The sequence below is a fragment of the Heterocephalus glaber genome, unplaced genomic scaffold (genome assembly GCF_053883595.1).
Source record: "Heterocephalus glaber isolate CG9 unplaced genomic scaffold, H.glaber_assembly_v1.0 deba00001606, whole genome shotgun sequence".
Lineage (NCBI taxonomy): Eukaryota > Metazoa > Chordata > Mammalia > Rodentia > Bathyergidae > Heterocephalus > Heterocephalus glaber.
Window position 1 is genome coordinate 18,129,383 of NW_028258377.1, and position 19,309 is coordinate 18,148,691.

General features: G+C 43.7%; 1 protein-coding gene across 2 annotated transcripts in view; it reads right to left on the reverse strand.

Moving 5' to 3' along the window:
- Window positions 1-14,704: 14,704 nt before the first annotated feature.
- Window positions 14,705-19,309, reverse strand: part of Fgf18 (fibroblast growth factor 18) — a 40,550-nt gene continuing 35,945 nt past the window's right edge. For both annotated transcript variants that reach the window (XM_021239624.2, XM_087194853.1), the window contains one exon: window positions 14,705-15,339. In XM_021239624.2, the coding sequence (XP_021095283.1) occupies window positions 15,073-15,339 (267 nt within the window). In that variant the 3' untranslated portion in view covers window positions 14,705-15,072. The remainder of the gene's footprint in view (window positions 15,340-19,309) is intronic.

Sequence of the window (19,309 nt, forward strand, 5' to 3'; positions counted from 1 at the left end):
GTATAGAAGAATCACTGTCAATAAACAGAGAAAGAATGATTAGAATTAGAAAATGACCACTTTGCCTACTTTCTGAAATAATGGATCTAGGCCCAAGTTTTTCCAACCTTGGCACAATGGACATCTGGGGCCAGGTAACTCTTTGAGGTGGAGCCCATCTTGTACAGTGTGGCTGCATCCCGGGGCTGTACCCACTAGATGCCAGTTGTGACCTCCAAGGGTCTCCACACACTGACAGATGTTCTTGAGGGGATAAATCACTCAGTCGGGAAACAATGATCCAGGCCACAGTCCTCAGTGGCTGCGTGGACCATCCTCACATGGCCCCTTCTGCAGGCTACACTGTGAGCAAGCCCTCTGCACATGCTGCAGCTTCTTCCTAGAGAAATTTTATCCTTCCCACCCCTATTATCTCTGCCAATATCTCCAAGTCTCAGCTTGTGTCTCTTTTCCTTCAGGCAGTCTTCTCTGACTTCCCATTGAGCCATTTATCACAATGTGGGGTCAATCACCTGTCTTCAAGATTTGTAGGGTCAGAAAGTGTGCTAGCTTCATTTTTAGCTCCAAAGAACCCAGTTCAGAAAAGGCACTCAGAAAATATTGCAAATGGAAAGAGAGAAAAATGAAGGGAGCCATGACCTTATGCGGTCATAGTTTGAGTGCTGGTTTGGAAGATGAGCATCGGTGTACAAGTGACTGTGCATGCGCAGAGCACGTGTGCATGACTGGGTTCATCTGTTCAGTGCAGGAGAGCTGTGCACAAACAGCCTGACTGTCTGACCCCTACGTCCTTCGCTGCACTGTGATCCTCTATATTCCTGCCTTGCCTTATTTCTGCAAACCTTCAAACTGTTTTGTCCCTCTCTACCTTTGCGTGTGCCTGCGCTGCTCTTTCCCATTTCTTTTTTGCAGTTAAACCTCTACTGATCCTCCTCATTCCTACTCCACTCTGTTCTCAGCCAGTCACCTCATCCTCTGTGCAACCAAACCTTTGGGCCTCACTCTACACCTCTTCCTCTGCTGTCTTGTAACCCACTTGTTCCCAGAATTCCACTGTGTGCTTGATTCCCTCTGGAAGCCTCCAAGGAGCCAGCTCCAGGAGAACACTTTCCAGCTGGAGACATCTTTGAGGGTGTGTGGAGCAGGAATTTGCATCCTGGACTAGAACCGGCTTGACCTTTTTTGCTCATGGGCCCCTTTCAATAATTTTGAAAATTACATATATAGAGAGAGAGAGATTCCATAGAATCCATATCATATGTAATGAAGTTCATCTACATGTAATAAATACATAGAATACATGAGTAGTTACAAGTGACAGCAAACAAAAGGCGTACACCCAAGTTTTTACAAAATGAATGTGGATATACAGTAGCCAGTAATCTTTTTACAAAAGTTAAAAATGAGAATATTTTCCCTACAATCCTGAATAAATGCTCAACAAAAAATATATAAAACACTATCTCCCTGGGGCCAGGGATTTAGTTCAGTGCTTTCGCCGCCTGCTGCGCAAGCGCAAGAACCAGAGTTCAATCTCCGGTACCAAAAAAAAACCACTATCTCCCCTCCAAGACATATTTTAGTCACAGACAACTTGTAGAAAATAAGTTAGTTTGAAACATTTCACCTCCTCCTCTTTGAAACTGGGCAGAATATTCCACAGAGGCATAGACCATGGAAGGGATGGATGGGACAATATGCCGACTGCTCTACGCACACCTGCATTTCCAGGTATGCCTTTTCCAAGTCTTAAATAGTGTAATTCTAAGATGGTTTGGTTGGTAGGTGGATAGGAAGATAGATAGTCAGGTAGGTGGACAGATGGATGAAAAAGGGATGGATAGATAGATTGATGATGATGATGATGATGATAGGTAGATCGATAGATGATAGATGGTGGATGATGATGATGAAGATAGACAGACAGACAGACAGACAGACAGACAGACAGATAGCAGTGAATGCATTCCAGGACAAAATTTGGTGAATAAAAGAGACAAGGTAATTAAAACAAAGTTGTCAATACTCAAACATCTGACTACAGAATATACCTGAATTCAGACTAGCTCAGTCTGGGCAAGACAGGAGCCATATTTTGCCCTTCTAGAGCAGATCAGTACCTAAGAGAGAGAAAAGTATGGGTCCTCACCACAAATGTGAGATTCAAGGGATTGCCTCACACTGAGATCATCCATGCACTCCATGATCTGGAGTTTTCTGCAGCCAAGGGCAACACGCACAGCGAAATGCATCGTCAGTGAGAGACATGGCCTTCTGTTAAAGTGGAGAAGGGGCATAGTGTGAAGGAGGAGGGACATGGAGTCTGACAGCCAAGGGGCACCAAGCCAGGTCAGCTTCAAAAAGAACACTTAGAAACACTGAAGATGTGGATTTCCTGAGACTGCTGAGTCTGTGCCCCTCTTGCAAAGCTATCGTATACCCTGAGGTGTATGTGTCCTGAGTTGAAGGCCTGGGCTTAGCACATATCTCCGACGACACTGTACACACTGAGGGCAGGAGTGTGAGCATAAATGAGCAGAGCAGTGGTTCTCAAAGTGTGGCCCTTGGAAACTTGTTGGAAATGTGAGTTCTTGAGCCCACTTCAGACCTATTGAAGCAGAGCCTATAGGGAGGGGGCATGGCAACTGTGGTGTTCACAAGCTCTTCCGGAGATTGTGAGGCACCCTCAAGTGTGGGAATCCTTGGCATAGACTTTTCTTGTCGTTACTGCCCTTTCTCCTAGTACTATCACTTCTCTTGGGAAACCCCTCTCCCCCATTCTCACACTTTCTGGCTGGGTAGAATTGGCTTATCCCATCCTGACCCCTGCTCCAGGACCTGGCCACTTAAACTATTCTGTCTCCCTGATGACATTGACTGGAAAATGACAGGGAAAACCTTCCTGAGAATAAAGTAAACAGAGCAGGGGGGAGGAAACTGAGCACCTGGATCGAGCTTTGCCTGAACCTAGATACCAGTGCACTTTTCTGCTACACAAGCTAGTAAATTTTTTTTATTGGCTTAAGTCATTTTCCATGTGTTTCTATCACTTGTAGCACAAAGAATCCCGAATAACAGAAGGACAGAAGTGGAGACAGGAGAGGTTGGCTTTACCTGGTAGACAATTTCAAATCCTGGCTTTATCACTTAACAACTGTGTGAATTTGAGCAAGTTCCTTTGCTTCTCTGATCCTCCATTCCAGTGTAAAACAGGAATAACACCAACTCTTTGAGGAGGGTGAGGAAAGAACTGCTTTTTGATCTAATAGTCATGCGTAGGATTTAGGAAATCAATGACCTTAAGCAAGTAACCTCCCTCCTCTGAGCCTCAGTTTCCTTGTTGGTAAGAAGCAGATTAAAGTGAGTATTTTAGTTGCTCAGCTGCCCAAGCAGGACTCAAACTTGTAGCCCTTCTGCCTCAGCCTCCCAAAGTGCTACGATTACAGGCTTTCAAAACAAAAATTTTAAAAGAGCAGGGGATGTAATTCAGTGAACAAGGGCCATGGGTTCTATCCCCAGTAACATACATGTGTCTTTGAAGATTGTGATGAGAATTAAATGAGAGAATTGGGAGCAAGACCCACGCAAAGGTAATGTTCCATGATGACAATTAGCCCTGCAAGAGGGTGGATGAGTAAGACTACTTCTGGGCCATCCTTGGGGTTGATACAGGGACTCAAACTGCAGTGGTCAGCCTGGGAAGCAGAAACAGTGCAAGTGCTCTCCCTCCACAAGTAGAGCTGGACAGAAATTCTAGCAAGTGCTAATTAGGTCTGTGATGCTGCCCAAGGGAGGGCAGGGAATGCCTGGCTAATTAAGGGCCTGCTCTGCAGGGGGCCAGGCATACCGAACTACCTGCACCTCCCCTCCTTGCCAGAGCTGGAAACCTCAGCCAGAAAGCCAGGCAAGTCCTGGAACAGCTAGGCTGAGCCTTGAGCCATCTGGTCTCCAACTCCCGCCTAATGTTTGTAACAGACCCACGGGCTAATTGCATGGTTGGGGCACACCCTTCACATCTTTAGCACCTAATTCACTATTGTTTCTGTGGAAGCCCCAGTCCTGTGGCTGGGGAGGAAGGGCTTTGCCCCCATTTATGGGGCTTTCAAGCCCTGGGCATCCCAGCCTGGCCTGGCTAGGCTCCAGCTGGCCAGGCAGCAGGAAGCATCCGCTGACTTCTGGCTCTCAGATTGGGGCTGGACCTCCCCACACCTTCACAGTTCACCTGGTTGGCAGAAACTTCCCCAAACCCAGTCTGTCCTGCCTGTCATGAGAAGGGTCCTCCCCACCTGCCCCAGGAGGGCCTCACACCACCTCCAACAAAAGCAAGGAAGGATAGAAATGATAGGGAAATAAAAAGTGGGGAAAGGGAGTCCTGGTTTCAAATCTCAGCTCAGGCCAGGTGTGATAGTATGCACATTGTAGTATCATTGACTTGGGAGGCAGAGGAGGATCACTTGAGCCCAGTGGTTCAAAAACAGCTTGGGAAACATAGTGGGACCCTATCTCAAAAAAAAACACAACAAAAATCTCAACTCTGTCACTTTCTACTGTGGGACTTGAGGCCATCTCACTCCCCGTCTACAAATTGGACATCTTAACACTTTGTCAGGTTCTTGTGCTAATCAAATGAGATCATAGGAACAATTTAGATACCAAGAGCTTACTCTGTCCCAAAAACCATGCACCAGAGCAGGGCGTGTGCACATAATTGTAATAAACTCAGAAAGACAAATATCACACATTCTTTCCTACTATGTGGGATCTAAAACTGATGAGAGAGTAGAAGGGAGACTGTTATTAGAGAAGAAGGAAATAGAAAGGAGCAGGATATAAAGGTAGGTAATGGGAGAATGAGTATGATCAAAATATATTATATGCATTGAATGCCCCTCAAAATTATGTGAAACTGGGGGCATGGTGAGGCAGGAGGAGGATGGGAATGTACAAATGACAGAAGTATGTTATGTGCATGTATGAATCTTCAAAAATGAAGCCCAATAATCTGTATAACCAATATGCATTAATAAAAAAGATGTGAAACAAAACAATTTTAAAAAAAGAGGCTGGGAATATAGTTCAGTGATGCAGCATCTTCCTGGTACAAAAAAATGTGATTCCCAGTACAAAAAAAAATTAGTAATGATCTGGTATAGAGCAAGAGAGAGAGGTGTGGCTTAAGAAGGAGAAGACAAGATCCAAACAGCATCCATGTCTGGGGTAAGTGGAAAGATCACCTTGTCCCCCAAATCCACTTCTCTCCCAGATTTGGGGCCTGTCTCACCATTCTTGCATCTTGAAATGCTAGGGCCAGGTTCTTGTGCTAATCAGGTTCTATCTTTACTCACCTCAAGCACTAAACATATAGCACCAACACCAGTGTGGGGCTATAGGTGGAGGGTTCGGGATCAAGGCTGCCCTTTCTGCTGTCTGTCTCCTTGGATCATAAGGAATATTTGGGAAGGATGCTAAGACAGACTGAAGTGGCTACTGGAGAGAGCATCCTGACCGCCAAACTCACTGGAGCCCTCACTCACCTCCTTCTGCTATATCTCACTGTGTCTATTATCACTGCTGTGGCTTTCAATTCCCCTCTCTGGGTCTTGGTTTCCTCTTTTCTGGAGTGATGATTCGAACTTGGGAATAAAGCTTCTGTGTGAGGTACTTCCAGCTCTTACTTGACAGGACTAGTCCCCAGTTATTCACTGTGCAATCTCTTTTGAACATTCATTGGCCCCACAAGATCAAAACAATTAGGTTCATGAGAGAGATACTGCTCCTAAAAATGATGTGATTCCCAAGGTCACACAGAGGACAAAGTGGCCAAGTCAAAAATACTCGGGGCTCTAGGTTTCAGATCTCTGTACCTTTCATGATACAGACACCCTAGAGGGTCCAGAGGATTGGAGAAGAACTGTCATCGGGTACCTGGGAATGTGATCTATATCTACCTGCTCCTCCTGGTAGGTTGGGAGATGATGAATAATGAAGCAGAATCAGGGGTGGTGGGGAGAGATTAAAACTCAAGACAGATACTAAGAGCTCCAAGCACTCAGATCTGGGTCAATCCACAGATCTAGGGCCAGACCCCGGGCCTAGGTTCAAATCCCAGCTCCTCTATCTACCAGCTGTGTGATCCAAACAAGTGACTCCAATTCTCTGGGCCTGCTCTATAAAATGGAGCTAAAAATGTCTATGCCAAAGAATGCTTTGGTAAATCCAATAAGATCAGCTTGGCATTTATCAGGAGCTCTGAAAGTAGTGGCTGTTAGCATTGGGGTTCCCTATCCAATGGGACTGTGAAAGCCCTCCCTAGCCATCTCCTTCTAATGAGTGCTTCTAAGAAGACATCACCTGTGGCTAGGAACCCTCCCACTAGCTTATGGTGCTTAGCATTCACATTTTTCTCACAACTCAGGAAATGTTCAGTGACCTCTGTCACTGAGTAAACAGAAGCTGAGCCCACATCTTCCCCTGTCAGGGATTCTAAAGAAGCCAGACTAAAAAACATCTACTGACTCCACAACCACTTGACCCCAGGCCCTACAATAGAACAAGAGCAAGATGTCAGGGTCAGAACATCACCAAAGAACTCAAAGGAAAGAATATATCTAACTGGGAGAGTAGTTAAACAAAAGAGAAATATAAGGAATCAGCATTGGAAAAATAATACAAAGACAGGATTCAATAAATACCTTTCAACAATAACACTCAATATAAATGGCCTTAACTCCCTAATCTAAAACATAGACTGGCAGATTGAATCAAGAAACAAAACCCAGTTACAACTCATCCACAAAGAAACACACAGACTAAAAATGAAAGGATGGAAATTCATGCTCCATTCAACTGGAGCCTGAAAGCAAGCAGAAGTAGTTATTCTAATTTCAGAAAAAGTGGACTTCAAGCCAAAACTTACCAGAAGATACAAGGAAAGTTACTATTTACTGAGAAAGGGAACAAATCAACACCAAGAGATAACAATTGTAAATATATATGCACCAAATGTTGGTGCACCCAATTGCATAAAACAAAAACCATTGAACACAAAAGGACACCTAGACACCAATACAATCATAGTAGGGGAATTCAATACCCCACTATCACAAACTGACAGGTCAACCAGACAAAACATCAACAAAGAAATATCAGAGTAGAGCCATACCATCAAACAAATAGACCTAATAGATATCTATACAGTGTTTCATCCAACAGCAAAATACACATTTTTCTCAACATCACATGAAGCTTTCTCCAACATGACCATATCTTAGGCCATAAAGTATGCTTAGATAAATACAAAGAATTGAAATAATCACTTGAATCTTATCAGATCATAATGGAAGAAAACTAGAAATCAATAAAGAAAACACTGAAACTATACAAACATATGGAGATTAAATAATACACTCTTGAATAATCAATGGCTCACAAAAGAGCTCAGGGAAGAAATTACATTTGATTCCTAGAATCAAATAACAATGGCAACACAACATACCAAAACCAATGGGGCACAATAAAAGCACTTCTAAGAGGGAAATTTATAGCTGTGAATGCCCACACTAGAAAAATAGAACAATTCCAAATAAATACCCTAATGGTGAGCCTCAAGGTCCTAGAAAAACAGGAGGAATCCAAATCCAACTTGTAGAAGAAGAAATTATAAAGGTCAGAGCAGAAATACAAGAAATTGAACCTAAAAAAATACAAAGGATCAAAGGATCAAAGAGTTGGTTTTTTTAAAGGATAAGATTGATAAACCTTTAGCCAAATTTAACAAAAGAAAAGAAAAGACCCATATCAATGACATTAGAAATGAAAAAGATGAAGTCCTAATGAACACTGTTGAAATCCAAAGGATTATAAGAAACCATTTGGAAAACATATTCCAATAAATTGGAGAATCTAGAAGAAAGGGATAAATTCCTAGACACATATGAACTACCAAAATTGAACCAAGAAAATATAAAACCCTGAATAGACCAATAACAGGCAATGAAATAGAGGCAGTAATAAAAACCTTACTGATTAAGAAAAGCACAGGACTTGATGGATCCACCACTGAATTTTACCAGAACTTCAGAGAAGAATCAATACTCTTCAAGCTCTTCCATGGAATTAAAGGGTAAGAGCACTGCCCAACTCATTCATTGAAGCCAGCATTACCCTGATATCAAAATTGGACAAGGACTCAACAAAAAAAGAAAACTATAGGCCAATTTCCTTACTGAAAATAGATGCAAAAATCTTCAGCAAGGTACTTGCAAAGAAATGCAACAAACTTTTCAAAGGATCATACACCACGATCAAGGTGATCTTATTCCAGAAATGTAAGAATGATATAACATATTATTTGTAAATCAATAAATTAATATACCATATAAATAGGATAAAAATCACATGATTATCTTAATAGATGCAGAAAAAGCCTTTAACAAAATCCAGTATTCATTCATGATTAAAAAAAAAAACAACCCTTGGGCCGGGGATTTAGCTCAGTGGTTCTGGCGCCTGCCTCACAAGCACAAGTTTGATCCCTGGTACCAAATAAAACAACCCTGACAAAATAGGTTTAGAAGAACTTTACCTCAAACTGATAAAAGCCATTTATGACAAACCCACTGCCAACATCATACTAAATAGGGAAAACTGAAAGCAGTCCCTCTAAAGTGAGAAACAAAACAAGGTGTCCACTCCCACCACTCCTATTCAATATAGTGATCCAAATTTTAACTAGAGCAATCAGGTGTAAGAAAGAAATAAAAGAGATGTATATAGGAAAGGGGAAAAAATCAAACTATCCTTATCTGCAGCTGACATGATCCTTTACATAGAAGACCCCCAGAAAAACTTGACCAAAAGATTTTTTGGTTAATAAACAAATTCACCAAAGTGACAGGATACAAAATCAGCACGCAAAAATCAATATCGTTCCTGTACACCAACAATGAACCCACCAATAAAGAAATCAAGAAAACAGTCCCATTTGCAGTAGCTTCAAAAAATTTTAATATCTGGGAATTAATCTAACCAAGGAAGTGAAAGACCTTTATAACAAAAACTGTAGAACTCTAGCTGGGCGGGGCGGCATGTGCCTGTAATCCCAGCACTCAGGAGGCTGAGGCAGTTCCAGGACAGCCTGGGCTACATAGTGAGTTCCAGGACAGTCTGAACTGGATAGTGATACTCTGTCTCCAAAAACAAACAAAAAAAAAGAGAAAGAAGAAGGAGGAGGAGAAGGAGGAGAAGAGGAGGGGAAGGGAGAGGAAGAGGAAGGAAGGAAGGAAAGAAGGAAGGAAGGAAGGAAGGAAGGAAGGGAGGGAGGGAGGGAGGGAAGGAAGAAAGACTAGAACTCTGAAAAAAAATTGAAGAGGATAGTAGAAGATGGAAAGACATTCCCTGTTCCTGGACAGGCAGAATCAATGTTATTAAAATGGCCATATTACAAAAAATTACCTACAGATTTTACATAATTCCAATCAAAATATCAACAGAATTCTTCATACAGCTAGAAAAAACAATATTCACATTTAACATGGAACCAGAAGAGATCCAGAATAACCAAAGCAATACTAAACAAAAAGAGTAAAGCAGGAGGCATTACAATCCCAGATTTCAAGTTATACTAGAAAGCTACAGTAATAAAAAGAAGGGGCCGGGGATTTAGCTCAGTGGTTCCAGCACCTGCCTTGCAAGCACAAGGTCCCGAGTTTGATACCCGGTACCCCCCCCCAAAAATAAAAGAATTTGGTACCAGTAAAAAAAAAAAATCCATTTAGACCAATGGATAGAAGACCCAGAAATAGCATTGTACATCTTTAGCCATCTAATCCTTGACAAAGAGACTAAAAACAAATGCTGGGAGAAAAGCGCCTTTTTATCAAATGGTGCTGAAAAAACATGCAGAAAAATAAATCTAGACCTATATCTCTCACCTTACTAAAAATCAAATGAAAAATGAACCAAAGACCTAAATGTAAAAACAGAAACACTAAATCTGCTACAAGATAAAATAGATAAAGCTCTTGAAGACACAGGAAAGGACTTTTTCTGAACAGAACCCCAAAAGCACAAGAAATAATACTAAGAATCAACAAATGAGATTATATCAAATTAAAAACCTGCATAGTAAAGGAAACAATCAACCCAGTGAAGAGAATCTACAAAATGGGAAAATATTTTTGCCACCTACTCCTCCAACACAGGATGAATGTTTAGAATATATCAAGAGCTCAGAAAAATTAGACTCTAAGAAACAAAAGACTCAATTAAATGGGCAACTGAAATGAATAGACACCTCTCAAAAGAAGTAAAAATGGCTAAAATACATGAAAAAGAAAATGTTCAGCATCCTTGACCATTAGATAAATGCAAATCAAAACAATATTGAGATTCCACTTACTCCAGTAAGAATGGTTATCATAGAGGACTCAAAAAACAATAAATGTTGGTGAGGATGTGAGGAAAAGGGAACGCTTCTGCACTGCTGGTGGAAGTGGAAGCTAATACAATCACTATGGAAATCAGAATGGAGATTCCTCAAGAAAGTAAAAATACAAATTCCATTTAACCTAGCTATACCTTTCCTTGAAAGAGTTAAAGTTGTCATATTATAGTGACACATGTATATCCATATTTATAGCATCAGAATTCACAATACCCAAATTATGGAAGTGGCCTATATGGGCATCAATAGATGAATGGATTAAAAATGTGATATAGGGCTGGGGATTTAGTTTAGTGGTTTCACCGCCTGCTGCGCAAGCGGAAGGACCCGAGTTCGATCCCTGGCACCAAAAAACAAAACAAGACAAAAGTGATACATATATATGTATATATATATGTATATATATATATGTACATATATATGTACATATATATGTATATATACATATATATGTACATATATATAGTTAGTTAGTTAGTACCATTCAACCATAAAAAAGAACAAATTTGAGTCATTTGTAGGAAAATAGATAGATCGCTAGGCCATAATGCTAAGTGAAGTAAATCAGGGACAGAAGGTTAAACATCTCATGGTTTCTCTTATATGAGAAACATAAAACATAAATAACATAAAGAGTAAAATAAGGAGAAATTTTGGAAAATAAAATAAAATAAGGAGAAATGGTGGGAAACAGAGAGGCAGACTTTTTGAAGATAGGAAGATGTGGGGAAGGGTAGAGGAGGGTAGAAGAAAGGGGAGTTAAAATGATCAAAATGGGGCCAGGGATGTAGCTCAGTGGTGCCATGCCTTCCTGGGAAGTGCAAGGTCCTGAGTTCGATCCCCAGGACAAAAAAAAAAAAGAAAAGATCAAGGTGCTATATGTAGAGGTACCAATTCCCCAAAACAAATGTAATTGTTATGTTTCACAAACATGTATTAATTGAAAAAAATCTCAGGGCCGGTTGGCCCAATGTAGTTGGGGCAGAGTCCTGAGTACGTGCTGGGTGCAGGGAAGTGTGAGCCAGCAGCAGGAGACAATAGTGGGCAAGGCGGAGACCCAGGTCACCACTGGACAGCCCGAGGCTGGCATCTGCCCATCCTTCTTTAAAGTGGGAGGCTCATCATGTATGACAGATGTCCATCTCCTTCCAAAAGAAGCTCCAGTCAGTCTGGCCCCTCCAGAACCTGGCCCCTCCTCGCTCTATCCAGGCCCATTGGCCTTCTCATACCATGATGGGCCTCCAGGCTTTAGCATCCTCTGTTCCCCAGACCTGAATGCTTTTCCTCTCCATATTTATGAGTTCTCCTTCTTTTAAGTTTCCTCAAAGATCACCCCCCAAAAATACCTTCTCTCCCCACCCTATCAAAACTAGCAACCCATCCCCATCTGTCCTCTCACATTGTCTTATTTTTCCTCATGGTTCACCACTACCTGATCTTATATTTGGCTTGGCTTTGTGCATCTCCCCAGTAGAATGGAAACTCCATGAGGACAGGAGTTTACTGCTATATCACCAGCCCCTGGGACACAGTATCCAGGAAGAGCAAACTCAGTACATACTTACTGGGTGAATAGATGAATGTTTGGCTGATTTCTGGCACCACAATTTTCTAGCTTGTGTTGTTGCTTTGGACAAGTCATTTCACTTTGAGAAATTTCCAATGCAAAAGATACCAGGCACCCATCTCATAGATGTACTGTTTCATTTAAATAAAACAGATGGGCCGGGGATTTAGCTCAGTGGTTTCGCCACCTGCTGCTCAAGCACAAAGACCCAAGTTCAATCCTCGGTACCAAAAAAAAAAAAAATACAATTACCAAAAAAAAAAAATACAATCACTAAATAAAACAGAAAGCGATTGAAACTGATGCATAATGGGTCACTAGGTGCTGTGTTTTGGATGTGTCCTCCAAAGGTCTAGGTATGAAAGGCATGGTCCCAGGATGGTACTGCTAGGAGGAGGTTAACAGGGTGTGTCCTTGAGGGGTCTGTGAAACTCCTACCCATTCCTCTCTTTTGCTTCCTGGACATGAAGTGAAGTTTTTGCTCTGTCATAAGCTCCTGCCCTTATAAGCTGCCTCACCACCAGCCCAAAACATTTCAAGGCCCACTGATCATGAACTGAAACTTCCAAAACTATGAGCCAAAAGAATCCTTTTCTCTTTAGAAGTTGATTGTCTCAAGGATTTCATTATAGTGACAGAAAGCTAACATACTAGGGTTATCCCCAAGGGTCTCAGCTGTCACCTGCTCACTGTGAGGCCGTGGAAGTCAATGATCTTTCTGAGCTTCAGCCTACTTGCCTGTCAAATGTGGAAGTGAAGGCTCCTCTCTCCCATACAGGGCTTTTGCCAGATACCCAGGCAGTGGACCTAGAAAAGCACCTGGTAGGGAGCCTGACAAACAGCAGACCACTGCTGTGGTGCTGGAGTCTAGGATTTGGATACGGCCACACCCCTGTCTTAGTCAGTGATCTTGGAGAAGCAGCTTAGTGTTCCTGAGACTCAGCATCCTCACCTATAAAGTGGGAATAGTAATACCACCTTCTACACAGCGGTCCATGGGACCTGGGGAAGCTGGTCACCTAAAGGGTTTCTCAAAACTACAGGCTATGTACAGGACATGTGGGACATGTGGGAGGGCCCAGTGATGAGGAGAGGGAGCTCAACTACACAGAGCAGGAGGGCTGTGCCTGGTAGCAGCCGCAGGGTGAGCAGACAGCACGGAATAGCAAACCCCTCCCCAGCCAGGAGCCTGTGAGGAAGGCTTTCCTTTCCCTTTTCCTGTCCCTTCCTATTCTTGGGCCCTAAGGGGCCCTCTCTCTCTCCAGCAAGTCTCTCTTGATAGGAATTTTCAAGGAGGGGAGATAATAGCAGGACCCAGAGGAGGCATCTTCTGCCTCAGTTTCTCTCCAGCATTACCTGGAATACAGTGTCCCCTTGGATTGAAAGCCAAATGGAGGGGAAAACCGGAAAGTTTCCCGCCCCTATCCTGACTGCTCAGACCCGAATCTTGACTCCCTGTCCTTAGTCTGCTTTCAACCCTGGGGCAAACCTGGAAGAATGGGTCCTTGAAAGTCAACAATGCCACCTCTAACCCTGTAGCTCAGGAGAATTTGAGGAAAGAGATTGAGTCCTGAACTGACCAGGATCCACCACCTATATTCCCTTGTCCACCCTGTGCTTAGCAAAACACAGATGTAGATACACAGATGACTCACTCAATGAATCTCTACACCACAACGTCCAAGAGACGTGGTGTTTTTTTCTGTTTTTGGTCTGTTTTGTTCTTTGGCGAATTCCCAGTTCCCAGAAGCATGGCTGGCACTTAGTAAGTGCTTAAGAAATACATGTTGAATGGATGGACTCATCAGTAAGTCAGTGAATGAGGTACTGAGTCAGTGAATTACTAGATGTGAAGTTCCCCATGGGCTGAGATTTTTCCCCCATTGTGCTCTCTGATAAATCCCCAGGTCCTAGTATAGAGTCTTGGTGCAGAGAAGGTACTAAGTAAATGTATGTGAACAAATGACTGCCTCAGTTATTGAATCAGCGATGCATTAGCATGTAATCTCTCTGAGGGTAAAGATTTTCATTTGCTCTAAGGCCACAAGCTCAGTGAGCAGAACCGTGACTGTTGCATATTATTGAATGAATCTGTGAATGAATGAATGAATGAATGAATGAATGGGCAAGGCTCCAGCCCTCAGTGCAAAGACTAGAGACCAAGAAAGATGAAACACAAAAAAGTCTCCCTGCCCCAACCTGGCCCCCTAGGCACCACTCGCCTTGTGTTTTTTTAAATAATTGTTGGTTGGTTTTAATTGTTGAGGCAGTAATACTTGGTTCATGAAACTGCAATATACAGAGAGGTGAAATAAATAGCTTATATATATATATATAATATATATAATATAGCTGGTTTTAAAATATTCCCTTATCATTGGTGTACTAGGTCACGTGAGTCACGGAAGGTCCATAGCAGCATCCTCCAGAACTGTGAGCAATGCAGGGTCACCATGATTGGACGAGGCCGTCTGTCGTCAGAAGGTCGAGGCGCGGAGAATTCCCAGGGCACGCCTTCCCTGCGCGGTGTCTCAGGACAGCTTGCAGCGGACAATAAATAAATGACTGCAAACCAGAGAGTGATTTTTGTTGGAGTTTTGGGGCAAGGATAGAGGATTGGGAACGTTGAGGGGGGAGTTTATTAGGGATAGAGGGTACTACTTTCTCTTTGTCTTTCTTTTTTGTTCTTTACTCTCTCTTTTTTTTTTTTTTTTTTTTGCTTTTAGAACCTTTGGGAAAAAGGACTTTGGTTTCTCGAGTGTTGGTTTCTTCATTCAAGTCCTCCTCTGGGGACAAGTTTGGAGCTGTCTACTCCTAGAGAGAGGCAAGCACCTATGGGCTGACAAGGGTCCCTTAGTGAGTCTTTTGTCACTGGGGGTTTCAAGTCAACAATAAAATTCTTATCATCCCCCCAAGAGTTTTGGTTCAGTTTTTCTCTTCTTTTAAACACAATGTACAAAAATAGAGCTTCTTCCTTATTTTTCATGTAAAAATATTCCTCTGATGCAGTTCTCTGGGAGTGTAAGTGTGGCCGGACGGCCTGCAGCAGCCACCAGGGCACCTAGCCGGGATGCGTGGGGCGGATGCGCCGAGACCGCTTGGTCACCGTCGTGTACTTGAAGGGCTTCTGCAGCTCGGCCTGTCCCTTGGGGTAACGCTTCATGAAGTGCACATCCTGCTGGTTCTCCCGGGTCTTGGGGCCCTTTCGGGGCTTCCCCTTCTTGGTGAAGCCCACATACCAGCCTGAGTACTTGGCCGACATCAAGGCTGTGTAGTTGTTCTCCAGAACCTTCTCGATGAACACACACTCCTTGCTGGTGCCATCGGGCTGCAGGGAAAAAAGGAGCCATATTAAAGAAGAAATTATTCAGTAATTCTTGTTAAAGCACGGGAAGGCTGATGTCATTCAGGACCACTGTGACAGATACAAGGACCATAGCAATAGGACTGTGCAGTGACAGGAAAAGGTTGGACTCAACTCCCACCACAGCATGGGCAAATGAGAGTTTACAACCAAGGAGCAACAAGAGAGTCACTGGGTGGAAAACAACCAAGAGGGAACATTACCAGAAAGGGGGAATCTGGCTAAAGCAACCTAAGATCAGATATTAAGGGTGCAGTATCCTTGCTAAACTGACTTAGCAGGGTTTTGCTGAAACTAGATTTGACAAGGAAGTACACAGATGAACATAGATGAACTTGACTAAAGTCTGGCCAGAGAAGAGTCAGGAGAAGGTGATAAAGGGAACAGCAGGGATGAGGGAAAGCACCCTATGGAGAGAACATGGGCAGGTGAACAGGGCTGGGCAGCACAGCAGAGAGGGCTTAAAGTGAGCTGTTCACTTCTGTGGAGTGGCCTTTTGTTACTGGCCCTTGCATCTTTCCCCACCCTCCAATTAGGTAACAGACTCCCACTGTCATTCAGGATACTACTCCTTCCCCACTCTCCTTCCTCAGAGCCAGGGACTTCACCTTATCCCTACTACAGAGCCCCAGACCTGGCCAATCAAAACATTATTTCTTCTCGGGTTTCTGTGACTGGTTCGCAAGTGGACATGTGACCCAAACCATCCAATCACAGTGTTCCTTGAGGCCTTTGTATAAGTGACCTTCAAAAACATAGGCAGATTCAAATTTAAGGAGTTTGTGAGGCTAGAGTGGAAGCAGCCATTTTACTACCATGCAGGGAAATCCTGTCTGATAGCACTGCCAACATGAGAGAAGCAAAGCCAAGAGGAAGAAGGGGAGAGAAACCAAGTTTTGGTCACATCTTTTGGGCTCTAGAACCAGCCACATCTGGGGCTCAAGTTACCTCACCATTACTTGAGCCAATACTGTCTCATTTCCTTTAAGCCAGTTGATATTGTGCTCTGTCACTTGCAAAAGAAATGAGTTCTGACAGATTTGCACAAAACCTGACATTAATTCAGCTACTCGACTGCAGTACAACTCCACCGTGATGTAGTTAAATGTAAATTACATTTACTGTAATGTGGGATGTGGCACATTTTAATACTTGGTATGAAATAGGATGAAAGCTTCCAAAAATAAGAGATCTAGTGTGGCCGAACTCCAAACTCTTGATTCTGAGATCTTGGGCTCCTGAGCAGATGTGTGAACTCTCTTGGGAGACTAGGCATGGAGGGCAAGGAGCACTAGATTTGGAGTCAGATGCCTAATGAACTGTAATACTTCCTGTGTGACCTCAGGCTGGCTGATTCCACTCTCCAAACCTCAGATTCCTCACTTGGCAACTGGGAACAATGGTTCTGTGCCATAGAGACATTGTGAGGAACGATCCTTATAAATTAGTCTGACACAGAGTAGGAACTTGCTACATTATTTTTGAAGAGCAGGTAGTTCTAAAAGGGCTGGCCTGCCTCCTTGGGTCTGCCTGAAAAAGGGTGGTGGGGAGATGAGTGGATTGCTCAATGGGGAAGAGTGGGAAACATACAGAGTTGGAAGGCCCAAATTAGCTGCACTTGAGTTTCCAACTAACATCTCCAAATTTAGGCCGGGCCCACTCCTTGTTCCGGATGGCCGCCCAGCCAAGTTGGAAGCCCAGCGGTCTGGATGTGTGTGGAGACGGAGGTGCAGGTTCCAGCCTTTTGTTTGAAGTGGAAAACGGGCTAGAGCTTCCAGGAACGTTCACCTTTAAGCAGAGGGCAAGCCTGGGCCCTGTAGACAGAGTGCTGAACTCTGCAAAAAGGGACAGGCTGGGTAGGAAAACACCCTTTGGAGGATGACATCTTTCAAGGAGGCTGCAGAACATGGGTGGGCTTGGGAAACATCATTGGTACCCAGAGCACAAAGTGGGTGGGGATGCAGTAAGGGATGATTGCGAAGAAAACCAGGGAACATGTGCCAGGCAGGTTGACAGAAAGGGTTTCTGGGCTCTGCATGCCCCACGGACAATTCTGGAAGCTGCCTGTTCAACCTGAGCCCAAGCTCTTTGCCTGCTATTGACAAAACAGCCCGAGAAAACTGAACAAAGGTTACACCATGCTGCTTACCCACCCTACAATACCTGCCACCACCTGGGAAACTGTTTTCATCCCTTAAGGCTGAGCTCTGTGGCTGCCTCCTCTAGGAATCCTTCCCTGGCTGCCATCTGCCTCCCTGGGAAATTTCTCTTCTTCCTCCAATACTCCATTCATGTACCAAGTTTTATTGGGCTCTCATACTCTATCTCCTGAACCCCCTGGGGACCCATCTCATCCCAAACTATGCTCAACTGAGCAATTCCATACCTGCCTGCCTCCTCCTTAGTCCAGGCACTTCCTTAGGGTCAGACTGCTTCCTTAGTTGCTCTATGGCTGAGCCAAAGACAGGGGTGCCTAGAGCATCTACGGTTAAATGACTAGGAGACTGAGCAGGATGAATACTGTAGGGGTAGCACATGAAAGAATCTACAAGAAAACAGACTCTGCCTTCTAGGTCCTTTACAAATGTCCCAGAGATATCCCAGGATGTCCCTGCTGTGGGACAAGCTGATTAAAGGGACAGAATGAGCTAAGGGCTAGAGATCTCTACCTATCCCACTTTGCTTCCCTAGATGTTTATTCAGTATTTATTGATTGTTGACCACAGGCAGACATTTCCACATCCATTATGTCATTTTATGGAAGAAAAGAGCCCAAAGAGGCAATAGGGCTTGTCCAAGATCATAGGGCTTGCAAATGGCAGAGCAGGGATTTGAACTTGCCCTCACCACTACAGCTCACTTCTTCTCTATCCAGTTTCTGAGAAGTCCGTGGGAAGATAAGGTGAGGAAGAACAGGTACTGCTCACCAAAACCTTTCACCTCCCCAGGTCCACAGAGCCACTATGGGCACAAAATGAGACTTTGAATGTGCAAGGAACTAGCAGTGTTCAGCACAGGTGCTCAGCCCAGCCTGGCTTGACTTCAGAGGCTGAGAAATAGGGCTTTGGCTTGGAATTCCCAGCACTCCAGAGTAGAGAGGGCCCCTTGGGAACCAACCACAGGCCTACGGAAATCACAAGTCCCCACCCTGAACTCAAGCAGGAGTGGGTAAGAAGCTAACAGGTCATACCTGAGTTTGACCTTCCCACTACTCTGTATGACCCTGCTGATCACCTGCAGAGATTTAAAATACACCTGTGATTGGCCCCCAGCCCCAGAAATTTTGACTCAACTGCTTCAGGCAAGCAGAAGCATCAATATTTAAAGAGGAAGTGACTATCCACCCTAGAACTTTGATGACTTAGTGGAATTCGACCCTCTTTCTCCCACTTCCGTATCCAACCTTCTTCTTTCCAAACTAGAGTGGCAGTTCTGTTTCATCTGAAGACTAAATCCTGATGACATTATCAGGCCACTAGATCGAGCCTTTCCTAAAACTGGACCTTTTTTAGCTATATAAGCCAAAAATAATTCCTCTTCTGCTTAAGGTATTTTGAATTTCAGTTATTTACAACCAAAGTGCTCTTAACAAAGAAGCTGGTGAGCAAAGTACCTTCTACCCTGAAAGGGTTCAATGCTCATAGCCCCCAAGAGGACTTGTTAGTGAGCACACAAGCAGGGGCTGATGAGAAAAATCTGATCTGGGTTGAGTCTCCAGGGAAAAATGTCTAGCACATGATGCCAGATACTCAACAACTCTTAAGGAGTAAGAGAAAGTACTGCCTCCTGGTGCAGGTGGATGTGGATTCAGAGAAGTGGCAAGTAACAGGGTAGTACCTGACCATGCAGGGGCTTGGGGACAGAGCAGGCGTAACTACAACCAAGGGCCAGGACATCTGACACAGGGTTGAATGCATGTGACCTACTCTGGCCA